This window comes from Leucoraja erinacea, chromosome 9 (genome assembly GCF_028641065.1).
Source record: "Leucoraja erinacea ecotype New England chromosome 9, Leri_hhj_1, whole genome shotgun sequence".
NCBI classification, from domain to species: domain Eukaryota; kingdom Metazoa; phylum Chordata; class Chondrichthyes; order Rajiformes; family Rajidae; genus Leucoraja; species Leucoraja erinaceus.
This window is the reverse complement of record NC_073385.1, coordinates 70,027,103-70,039,921: the sequence shown is the minus strand read 5'-3', so window position 1 is coordinate 70,039,921 and position 12,819 is coordinate 70,027,103. Positions and strand designations below refer to the sequence as shown.

Here is a 12,819-nt window from a genome sequence, read left to right as displayed (position 1 = left end):
TCTAACTGTTTCTTACGCGTTGGGATAGTCCCCGCCTCAACTACCTCCTCTGGCAGCTTGTTCCATACACCCACTATGTGAAAATGCTACCCCTCAGATTCTTATTAAATCTTTCTCCCTTCACCTTAAACCTATGTCCTCTGGTCCTCGATTCACCTACTCTGGGCAAGAGACTCTGTGCATCTACACTATTTATTCCTCTCCTGATATTATACACCTCTATAAGATCATGAATTATCCTCCTGCGCTCCAAGGAATAGAGTCGCAGCCTAGAGAGGAGGAGCCATCTTGGGGAACGGCTGCTAACCAGCAGCCGTCCGTTTTAATTCGCTTTTTAAAAAAAAATTTTTTTTTATTGAGTCCTGTTTAGTGATGTTTGGAGAAATGGACTTTTTATTGTGGGGGGGAAGGGGGTAACTATATTTCTAGGTCCCTACCTGGTCGGTGAGGCAGCTTTTTCTCCGGGCTGCCCCGTCGACCCGTCCTTGCGGCCTACCAGCGGGCTTGGAGCGCCGTTTCCTGGCGGGGACCGCCCAGCACCTCGGCCTTGGTGGCGGCACAGCGCTGGAGCGCTATCGTGGAGCGGAGCGGGCGATGCCTTGCCTGGGTCGCCGCGCTGGATCGACGTGCTGGAGCTATGGTGAGCTGTGACCGCCGAGTTCAACACCTCCGGGCTGCGGGTCTGCGGAGCGGGTGGCGCCGATTTCAACATCGGGAGCCTGGGAGCTCCAAACCGGCGCGGCCTTGTCGGCTTCGGAAGCCGCGGTCTCTGGTAAGGAAGCGGCCGTTCCAGGTGGCCCAGCCGCTGAGAGGACTCTCCCGACGCTGGGGCAACAGCACCCGGCGAGAACGGCCAGGAACATCGGGCCTCTGTAGAGGCAATAGCGGAGGCCTCAATAGGCCTGACTTTGGGGTGAACTTGGGGTTGGGGACTGGACATCGTGCTTTCCCCCACAGTGGTATCCATTGTGGGGGGATGATTTTTTTGTCTGTACGTAATCCTGTTAGTCTTTGTCCAAGATGGCTGCCGTGAAGAGAGAGTGGACGCTGGCGCGCTTTAGCTGCCGCTGCTCTCTCTTCACATTGTGTTTTTGATTTTTTGTTTTTGGACTGAATTCTGTTTTTAATTTGTGTTCCTGTGATGTCTTTATTATTTATTTTATTCTGATTATATGTTTATAATTCCTGTTAACCTCTGTAAGGTGTCCTTGAGATGTCTGAAAGGCGCCCAATAAATAAAATTTATTATTATTATTATTATTATTATTATTATTAGCCTAAACTCAACCTTTCCCTATAGCTCACACCCTCTAGTCCTGGCAACATCATCGTAAATCTTCTCTGTACCCTTTCCAGCTTGACAATATCTTTTGTTTAACACGGTGCCCAGTACTGAACACAATATTCTAAATGCGGCCTCACCAACGTCTTATACAACTGCAACATGACCTCCCAACTTCTATACTCAACTTGTGGTGTCACCAAAAGCAACCAGCTTTGACAATTTGAAATATAACAGAAGACAAAAATGCTCAGATCTGAATTTGTCAGCCTGGAAATCTAGTTCCCTTCATTAACGATGACACATCAGATATTGTCGTGAAGATGTCAGCTTACCTGAGGATTTTCAGTATGCAGCTGCCACAGAAGCGGTGGCCACACTCGGTTTGCTTGGGGTTGCAGAGCGGGAGACGGCAGTGTTCGCACTTGTACTTGCTTTCCACAGTGAGGACGAAACGCTGGGTGAAGCCCCCATCCTCGGGCTCGATGCCGAGCTTGCTGTCCTGGGCCTGCACGTGGACCAGGTTGACCTGCTGCACCAGCGACTCCAGGGAGAGTGGGGGCGCCACTGATTCTACGGTCCTCGCCGTCGCCATGGCCTAGGGCCGCCCAGAACTGCAAGGAAGCAACATTCAGTACGGAGCAGAAATACACCCGCCCTTTCATGCACTCGCTCAGCCCTAGTGTGGCACAGCAGTAGAGATGTTGCCTCACACCGCCAGAGATCCAGCTTCCATCCTGACCCTGTGGAGTTTGCACGTTCCCCCCGTGACCGCGTGCGGTTCTCCCGGGTGCTCCGGTTTCCTCCCACTCTCCAAAGATGCGCTGAGCTACTCCACCATTTTGTTTCTATCTGCGGGTTTGTGGGTTAATTTGTCCTCTCCTAATTGCCTCCAGGGTGGATGAGAAGGTGGGATAACGCAGAACTAGTGTGATCAATGGACAGCATGGACTCGGTGGGCCGAAGGGCTTGTTTCCACGCTGTGTCTCTAAACCAAACTAAAAAGCCATTCACTCCAGCTTGCTACGTGGTGTGTGAAAGGCCACACATCCACAAACAATGGGCCATCCCCGCCTGCTTTCATATCTTCAGCAAACATATATAGCTTATGCTCTGCCCCTATACAAGGTCATCAATGTGGAGAATAAACAGAACTGATCCTTGGGGAACTCCACCTGTTGTATCCATCCAGCCCAGAAAAAATCCCCATGGATTTGTAATCCTAGCTGCAGCCTATGTGTCGTGTCTACCTGTGTGTAGATGTCTATGGACCTGGTCTTTCTTCATCCCTAGCCCTGGTACTGGGGGAACCAGAATGCAATCCATTATCATAAGATCATCACAAGATTCCGGAGTAGAATTAGGCCATTCGGCCCATCAAGTCTACTCTGCCTTTTATTCATGGCTGATCTATCTCTCCCTCCTAACCCCATTCTCCTGCCTTCTCCCTATAACCCCTGACGCACGTACTAATCAGGAATCTATCCATCTCTGCCTTAAAAATATCCACTGACTTGGCCTGCACAGCCTGTGGCAATGAATTCCACAGATTCACCACCCTCTGACTATTTAAATTCCTCCTCATCTCCTTTCTAAAGGTATGTCCTTTATTTCTGAGGCTATGCCGTCAGATCCTAGACTCTTCCACTAGCGGAAACACCCTCTCTACACCGCCAGTATCTAGGCCTTACTACCACTGTTGCCATCGGCGATTCCCATGGAAATACAGATCATGTTGGAGATAAGACCAGAGCACAAAAGGGGTGTCATCCTAAAACAATTGGAATGACAGCAACATCCAGACTGAACTTTAGAGATCCAGCATGGAAACAGGCCATTCGGCCCACCAAGTCCACGCTGGCCATCGATCACCCCGTACAGGAGCACTATCCTCCTGCACACCGAGGACAAATTTGTTTTACAATTATATCAAAGCCAATGAACTGAAAATCCTGCATGTCTTTGGACTACGGGAGGAAACCAGAGCACCAGGAGAAAACCCACGCAGGTCACACGGAGAACGTGCAAACTCCGTACAGGCAGCACCTGTAGTCAGAATTGAACCCGGGTCTCTAGCGCTGTGAGGCAGCAACTCCACCACTGCGACACCCTGCCGCCCAAGAGGAGATACAACTCTCAAATCAGAGCTGCACGTCAATGAAAAAATTACCAGCACAGTCAAGAGAGAATACAGCAGGTGATGATGATAGATTAATGTCATATCACACAAGCACGCGTTCAGTTCAGCAGAATACTAAACGCATTAGGGTGGCTGACTCAAAGATGGAGTACTTTAGGTGTTTTTCAAACTGCAATTCATCATTCAAATTTGAAGATGCATCGTCGAATTACTGGCAGAAATAGGTCTCTTCAAAACGAAACACTGAAGATAGGGGATTACTGTTGCTGACCTCATTTCCTCGTTAGTGCCACTGCAAACAGGATCCCAGTCCATTTTATTTACAGTGCTTCACAAATGGACAACAGGCTCAAGGGGATACAGCGCAGAAACAGGCCCTTCGGCCCGCCGAGTCCGCGCCGACCAGCGACTCCCCCCCCCCCGTACACCAGTACTATCCTACACACCAAGGACAATTTGCCATTTTTAACCAAGGCCAAATAGCCCACAAACCTGCGCCGTCTTTGGAGTGTGGGAGGAAACCGGAGCACCCGGAGAAAACCCACGCAGTCACGGGGAGAAGGTACAAACTCCGTACAGACGGCACCCGTAGTCAGGATGGCACCCGGGTCTCTGGCGCTGTGAGGCAGCAACTCTACCGCTGCGCCACCGTGCCTCCCTGGGTTTGGGCTCTGAGTTTCTTGCTATGGGCCGGTGATGGCGTCTATTTTGCACTATGGGACTGCCAAAGTGCACCCTGTCACATTATGTAAAAGTATATCAAATTATGAGAGGCACAGATAGGGTAGACAGTTTGAAACCTCTTCCCCAGAGTGGAAATGTCCAGCACTAGAGGGCATAACTCGAAGATGAGAAGGGGAAAGTTTAATGGGGATGTGCGGAGAAGTATATTTTTACACAGGTGCGGGTGGTGAGGGCCTGGAACTCATTGCCTGGGGTGGTGGTGGAGGCAGATATGATAGTGGTGTTTAAGAGGCTTTTAGATTGGCATGTGGAAGTGCAGGAATAGAGGGATATGGATCATATAGAGCCAGGGTTGACAACTGTCCCGTATTAGCCGGGACATCACGTATATTGGGCTAAATTGGTTCGGGGACCGCCCTTGTCATGTATTTGACCGCTACTACTCGGGTCGAGGGGACTGTCGGGTCAGAGTGCCACGTCCGGCCCCTCCTCACCCGTCCCGACGTAGTGCAGCCCGTGGAGTGCAGCAGCAGCGCCTCGCCTGTGGCCCCGTCGGTCGGCAGCCCGGCCCGCTGTCCGACCTTCGGACCTTCGCTTACCGCCGACATCACCACCCCTCCTTCTCATGGCCTGATCATCGGTTCATGAGTTGGACGGGGTGCCGGGCCAAAACTCCTCAGGTTGCCCCACCGGCTGGGCTTTGTGTGCAGTCAAGCACCCGGGACAACTCATCATTCACCCAGCCACGGCCCAGTCCGTCAACGAATTGCCGTCGGGAATTTGTCCCGTATTTTTGGGAGTGAGTACGTCACAGACCTTGTGGGCTGAAGGGCCTGTTCCTGTGCTGTATGTACTGTTCTGTGTTCCATGCTCAATTTCCACTGATTTAGACTGCATTTAATTTAGGCCCTGGATTAAGGGTTCTGCTTCATCATTTCATCACTATTCCAACTCACAAACTTGGCCAATTTTAAAAAAAAACCTTCCAACAATATTTCCTTTCAGCTTTCAAACCGTGTCAGATCCTGACACCTTTGTTCCCATTTATTTATTGAAAGAATTAGAATAATTCTGTAAACGTCTTATTCTAAGTCGTTGGGTTTTGAGTTTGTTGTTGTCAAACACAGTTCAGTGTCGCTCGACATCAGCCAGGTACTGTTTTCCTTTCGCTGTTTGCTTCTTTGATCTAATTCCAAATGTCTGACCCAGAACACGAGTCGTGTCCAAACCCATCAAGCAGTTTGCTTCATTGGTTGAAGGCCCCAGGGTTTTCACAAAGCTGAATTCCAGCACTCCATATGGGAATGGAGAGGAAAGTCCCACATCCCAAAATAAAACACACAGCTGCAGAACTCATTTACCTTGTCTTCCTACTACACACGTTCAGTTTAGTTTAGAGAAACAGCATAGAAACAGGCCCTTCAGCCCATCGAGTCTATGCCGACCATCCCTTCATACACTAATTCAGTTTAATCATGAGGTCATAAGTAATAGGAGTAGAATTAGGCCATTCGACCCATCAAGTCTACTCCACCATTCAATCGGCAACGGCTGATCTATCTCTCCTTCTTAACCCCATTTTCCTGCCTTCTCGGACACCCGTACTAATCAAGAATCTATTTATCTCTGCCTTAAAAATATCCATTGACTTGGCCTCCACAGCTTTCTGTGGCAAAGAATTCCACAGATTCACACCCACTGACTAGTTTAGAGAAACAGCATGAAAACAGGCCATTCGGCCCACCATGTCCATGTTGACCATTGATCACCCAGTTTAGATTAGAGGTACATTGGGGAAACAAGGCCTTTGGCCTACGGAGTCCGCTCCGACCATCGACCCGTACTCTAGTTCTATCCCACACACTGATGACAAGTTACAGAAGCCAATTAACGTACAAACCTGCACATCGATCTTCGGGACGTGCGAAGAAACCGGAGCACCCGGGAAAACCCACGCGGTCACGGGGAGAACGTGCAAACTCCGTACAGATAGCACTCGTAATTGGGGTGGAACCCGGATCCCAGGTGCTGCAAGGCAGCAACTCTACCGCCGTGCTGCCTAAACCCAGACGCAAGATATCTTCTAACGGTTTTTGTTTTTTCCAGAAAGCGCTATTCATGTGCATACTCACCCCACATATCAATTCTGTACACGTATCAGATATTTAAAGGCAATCGAAGACACAACGATAATAATGGCAACCTTCCTATTTCTGGCTTCCTGGACTGGCCGGCGTTAATGGCCTTTATTTATACATCGTGCTTTTTATACTTTGCCGTTAGTCTGGAGGGAATGACTGACCACGGTTCCGTGTGCTGCACAAACTGTTCCAAGCAACGGCACTGACGTGTGACGTTTCCTCCTTTCCACATCACTAATTGTCAGCAGCCAAAAGCATCATTTCTCCACACCAGCTCTGGTGAGGAGAAGGGAAATTCGCCTCGCTAATGAAGAGGAACTGTGTCGTGTGCGTGCTGACTCGCAACGTTTAGTTTTGAGATACAGCATGGCCACAGGCCCTCCGACCCACACCGATCACCCGAAACGTCACCTCAATCCTGTACTCCAGATCCTGTACTCCAGAGTTGCAGCCTGACCCACTGAGTTACTCCAGCACTCTGCGTCTATAGCTCTCATCCACTCCCGACACACCAGGGGCAATTCACAGCGGGACAATTAGCCTGCAAGCCCGCATGCGATCACACGTGCAAACTCCACACTCACAGCACCTGAGGTCAGGATTGAACCGGGGTCTCTGGTGCCGAGAGGCAGAGGCTCTACCACCCACATACTGCCCAATCCAAATGCTTGGTCAAGGGTTTGGGTGGCGCAACGGTAGAGTTGCTGCCTCACAGCGCCAGAGACCCGGGTTCCATCCTGACTACGGGTGCTGCCTGTACGGAGTTTGCACGTTCTCTCCGTGGGTTTTCTCCAAGATCTTTGATTTCCTCCAACACTCCAAAGTTTGTAGGTTAATTGGCTTGGTATAAATGTTTCCACGCTGTATCTCTAAACTAAACTTAATTTAATTCCTCTCCTCCCTTATTCCTTTCGCTTTTGCGAGGATGCAACTTTCCTACCGTTATGTGCTCTTGCGCAGAGTAATATGGTTGAAATCCCTAACCCATCCTGGTCTTTTCTTGCCTCCAGTTCCTGCCCCCCTTACAATCAGTCTGAAGAAGGGTCCCGACCTGAAATGTCACCCATGCATATGTGGGAAGGAACTGCAGATGCTGGTTTACAGCGTCAATAGATATAGTGCTGGAGTAACTCAGCGGGTCAGGCAGCATCTCTGGAGAAAAGGAATAGGTGACATTTTGGGTCAAGAGCACTCAGTCAAGTGTTTATTTTCTCCGGAGATGCTGCCTGACCCTGTGAGTTACCCCAGCATTTTGTATCACCTGTGCATGTTCTCTGGAGATGGTGGCTGGCCCGCTGAGTTGCTTCAGCGCTCTGTGTCTGTGTTAGGTTTAGGAGCCCTGTTTGCAGCAGCGGTGGCCATGCAGGAAGGTCAATATCTTCGGCAATGTACAACGCTCCCAATACTGGGATGTGGACATCGGGGGAATTCCAGGCTGCTCACATCAGCAGTGAGTTAGTCAGTCGCAGCAGAGCCAGCTCAGGGCAAGTTAAAGTGCCACTGAATCACCACACATTCCCAGCGCCTCTCCCAAGCTCCAGAACAAAGCTTTATAACTCCGGCATTATTTGTTTAGTTTAGTTTAGAGATACAGTTCCCACCAAGTCCGCACCAACCAGCGATCCCCGTACACTAACACTATCCTACACACTAGGGACAATTTACAATTTTTACCAAAGCCAATTAACCTACAAACTTGCACATCAATGGAGTGTGGGTGGAAACCGGAGCACCCGGAGAAAACCCACGTGGTCACAGGGAAAATGTACAAACTCCGTACTGACAGTACCCATAGTCATAGAAACATCGAAAATAGGTGCAGGAGGAGGCCATTCGGCCCTTCGAGCCAGCATCGCCATTCATTGTGATCATGGCTGATCGTCCCCAATCAATAACCCGTACCTTCTCCCCATATCCCTTGACTCCACTAGCCCCTAGAGCTCTATCTAACTCTCTCTTAAACCCATCCAGTGACTTGGCCTCCACTGCCCTCTGTGGCAGGGAATTCCACAAATTCACGATTCTCTGGGTGAAATTTTTTTTTCTCACCTCAGTCTTAAATGACCTCCCCTTTATTCTAAGACTGTGGTCCCTGGTTCTGGACTCGCCCAACATTGGGAACATTTTTCCTGCATCTAGCTTGTCCAGTCCTTCTATAATTTTATATAATCAGGATGGAACCCGGATCTCTGGCGCTGAGAGATAGCAACACTGCTGAGCTTTTATAAAATGTTATACAAGTGATTTCTGGACTGAGAGAATAGAAAAACCAATCCTTATTGCAGTGGATAAATGCTCCAAATACTACAGACAAGCTGGCTCCTGCTCTATATAACATGCATTTGGCTATTAGAGTACTAATGCACACCAGACTTGGGGGAATCCCAGCTGGGAACAGCAGCAAGCCTAGCTAGCTTTCCTGGATCAAAGCCAGGTACTTTGACTATAGGAACTGCAGCTCCAAACATTTCTGGCAGTCACTACACACACTCGACTGAGTCATTCCAGGAACAACCTACTCATTCCTCTGCACCACTGTTTACACGGGACAATGTTCATACAATGTTAATAAATGTTGATATCATTAGTTTAGTCTAGTGTCAGGTGTACCGAGGTTGTTGCGTGCTAACCAGTCAGCAGAAAGACAATGCACGATTGTAATTAAGCCACCCACAGTGTACAGATGTGCAGGAAGGAACTGCAGATGCTGGTGTAATCCGAAGGTAGACACAAAATGCTGGAGTAACTCAGCGGGACAGGCAGCATCTCTGGAGAGAAGAAACGCAACTAGGCCATGTGGCAGAGACAATGGAGGGTTATGGTATGAGTGCAGGCAGGTGGGACTAAGGGGAAAAAAAAAAAATTGTTCGGCACGGACTTGTAGGGCCAAGATGGCCTGTTTCCGTGCTGTAATTGTTATATGGTTAGATGGTTAATGCGATAGCACCGTAAGGAGAGAGAGAAGGGGGCTCACCGACCACCAACCACCACGCACGTTGCACCAAGGTGTGTAGATCGCGGATCGGCCTCTACAGACATCTGCAGACCCTATGGAGAGGAGAGGAGAGGAGAGGAGAGGAGAGGAGAGGAGAGGAGAGGACAGTCATAGGGACTGCCGACCGACTGACTGAGAGAAGGAATAGGTGTCTGTTCTATAGTCTGAAGAAGGGTCTTGACCCGAAATGTTACCCTAGTCCTTCCTTCACACAGTGTACAGATACATAGAGGATACCATAGTAACGTTTAGTGCAAGATAAAATCCATTGAAGTCCATTGGATTCAAGACAGTCCAAGGGTCTCCAATGAGGTGGATTATCGCCCAATTATAGGAAGGATGTCAACAAAATAGAGAGAGTGCAGAGGAAATTATACTAGAATGTTGCCTGGGTTTCAACAACTAAGTTACAGAGATAGGTTGAATAAGTTAGGTCTTTATTCTCTGGAGCGCAGAAGGTTAAGGGGGGACCTGATAGAGGTCTTTAAAATGATGAGAGGGATAGACAGAGTTGATGTGGACAAGCTTTTCCCTTTGAGAATAGGGAAGATTCAAACAAGAGGACATGACTTCAGAATTAAGGGACAGACGTTTAGGGGTAATATGAGGGGGAACTTCTTTACTCAGAGAGTGGTAGCGGTGTGGAATGAGCTCCCAGTGGAAGTGGTGGAGGCAGGTTCATTGGTATCATTTAAAAATAAATTGGATAGGCATATGGATGAGAAGGGAATGGAGGGTTATGGTATGAGTGCAGGCAGGTGGGACTAAGGGGGGAAAAAAATTTGTTCGGCACGGACTTGTAGGGCCGAGATGGCCTGTTTCCGTGCTGTAATTGTTATATGGTTATATGGTTATTTGGTGGTAGACATTTGAGCTACAAGGCCTGGGAATGGGGTCAGGAATTGGCCAGCTGGCCTATCCATCCAGCCCACTCTGCCCTTTAGCTTGTTCATGGTTTGATCTACATCAGAGGGGCAGCAGGGTGGTGCGGGAGACTTGCTGCCTCATAGCACCAGACACCCAGCTTCCATCCTGACCACAGTTTGCACTTCCTCCCAAAAAACAGCGCGGGCTTTCCCCTGATGCTCCCACACTCCAAACATGTACAGGTTTGTCGGTTCATTGACTTTGGTAAAATTGTAAATTTGTATGCTGGAGATACGGTAGACAGATTCTGGATCAGTACGGGTGTCAGGGGTTATGGGGAGAAGGCAGGAGAATGGGGTTGAGAGGGAGAGATAGATCAGCCATGATTGGATGGCAGAGTAGAAGATGGGCCCAATGGCCTAACTCTGCTCCTATCACATGAACTAATGATACTGCAAGTGTACGGGGTGGTTGCTGGTTGGCGCGGACTCGGTTGGCTGAAGGGCCTGTTTCTGTGCTGTATCTCTAAACTGCACTAAAGAGTGAGAATGAAAAGGGAGCATCCAAATAGGGACATTATTACCTTGCAGCAGACATGGGATAGGAGGTGAAAGGAAAGGTGGAGTGGGTGAGTGTACCAGACGTTGGAGCAGGTCAGGCCAGAAGCAACCTGATGATTATCTGATGGCGGAGCTGGCTCGAAGGGTCGAATGGCCTACTCCTGCACCTATTGTCCACTAATGGTCCTACAGGGCATTATTTTTAACATGATAAATGCGGTGCAGATTTTGACCAGGATGCCAAGTAGCCACTATGTTTGAGCATATTATCAAACAAGATCCTTGCAAACCTTGACATTTATTTCACACATTTGATGTGAACATGGATTAGGAGCCCAGAAGACCATAAGACAGGAGAGCAGAATTAGGCCATTCGGCCCATCAAGTCTACTCTGCTATTTGATCACGGCTGATCTATCTCTCCCTCTCAACCCCATTCTCCTGCCTTCTCCCCATAACCCCCGACACCCGTACCAATCAAAATTTGTCAATCTCCGTTTACTAAGTACCCATTGATTTGGCCTCCACTGCCGTCTGTGGCAATGATTTCCACAGATTCACCACCCAAGGCAGTGCATTGAAGTGTTCTGATAGTGTGGAGCAGTTCAGTTTAGTTTAGAGATACACCATATAAACAGGCCCTTCGGCCCACCGAGTCTGTGTCGACCAGCGATCCCCGCACATTAACACAATCCTACACACTCAAGGGACAATTTACACTTATACCATGTCAATGAACCTACAAACCTCACAGGGAGAATGTACAAATTCCGTACAGACAGCACCCGTAGTCGGGATCGAACCCTGCAAGCGCTGTACAGCAGCAACTCTACCGCTGCGCCACCGTGCCGACCAGTTATTCCCGAGGGAAAGGGGAATCGAGTCTGTTGTTCTTTGGTGGGGTTGGGGTTTGCGTTGATTTTCTGAAGGGAGCGGGAACAATGTCCAAGGAGGAAGAAAATGACTCGTGCTGTCACGTACCGCAGTGGTCAGCAAAAACGGGATGTTCTGCATTTTGATGGGAACTTGGTCAGGTTGGGAGGTGGATCAGAATGAGTCCACTGTCCACTGTCAAAGGGGAGCTGAACAGAAAGCCTTTCATGTGACCATAAACCAAACAAACTAAAATAAATTAAGACTGGAAACAAAAGCACGGATTCAAGACAATACCCTTGAGGGGAGACATGGTCTTGTGACATGCAAGAGTGGATCACCAACTGCATTCAGCAGATAAGCTTCTACGCAGCGGCGGTGGAAAGCATCTTGTCCGGGAACATTACCATCTGGTTTGGGAATTGCTCTGCCCAGGACAAGAAGGCTCTGCAGAGAGTAGTGCGTTCGGCCGAACGCACTATGGGAACTTCACTCGCCCCCCTGCAGGAACTATACAACAGGAGGTGCAACTCCAGAGCAAACAATATCATGAGAGACCCCTTCCACCCCTGCAACGGACTGTTCCAGCTGCTACGGTCAGGCAAACGCCTCCGTTGCCATGCGGTGAGAACGGAGAGGTTGAGAAGGAGTTTCTTCCCAGAGGCAATTCGGACAGTAAACTCCTATCTCACCAGGGACTAACTCTACAGAACGTTTTTCCTTCCATTATTTATTATGTAAAAGAATATGTGTGTTATGATTGTGTTTATAATTTGTTTGGTTGTTTGTCTTTTGCACAAAAGTCCGCGAGCATTGCCACTTTCATTTCACTGCACATCTCGTATGTGTATGTGACAAATAAACTTGACTTGACTTGACTTGACTTGAGCAGGATTAGAGACTGTGGACATAGCCCAGACCATTACACAAACCAACCTCCCTTCCACTGACTCCATCTACACCTCACGCTGCCTCGGCAAGGCCAGCAGCATCATCAAGGACCAGTCTCACCCTGGTCAGTCCCTCTTCTCCCCTCTCCCATCAGGCAAGAGGTACAGAAGTGTGAAAACAAACGCACACCTCCAGATTCAGAGACAACAAGACTGTGGATGAAGGAACTGCAGATGCTGGTGGTGAGCAGTCTGAAGAAGGGTCTCGACCCGAAACGTCACCCATTCCTTCTCCCCAGAGATGCTGCCTGTCCCGTTGAGTTACTCCAGGTTTTTGTGTCAAGAGTTGTAACGAGACTAGCAGGTAAGGTGTAAAAATAAATAGCA

General features: G+C 49.0%; 1 protein-coding gene across 3 annotated transcripts in view; it reads right to left on the bottom strand.

Moving 5' to 3' along the window:
* traf3 (TNF receptor-associated factor 3) overlaps positions 1 to 12,819 on the bottom strand; it is an 84,799-nt gene that overhangs the window by 31,551 nt on the left and 40,429 nt on the right. For all 3 annotated transcript variants that reach the window (XM_055641184.1, XM_055641183.1, XM_055641182.1), the window contains one exon: positions 1,618 to 1,896. In XM_055641184.1, the coding sequence (XP_055497159.1) occupies positions 1,618 to 1,877 (260 nt within the window). In that variant the 5' untranslated portion in view covers positions 1,878 to 1,896. The remainder of the gene's footprint in view (positions 1 to 1,617; positions 1,897 to 12,819) is intronic.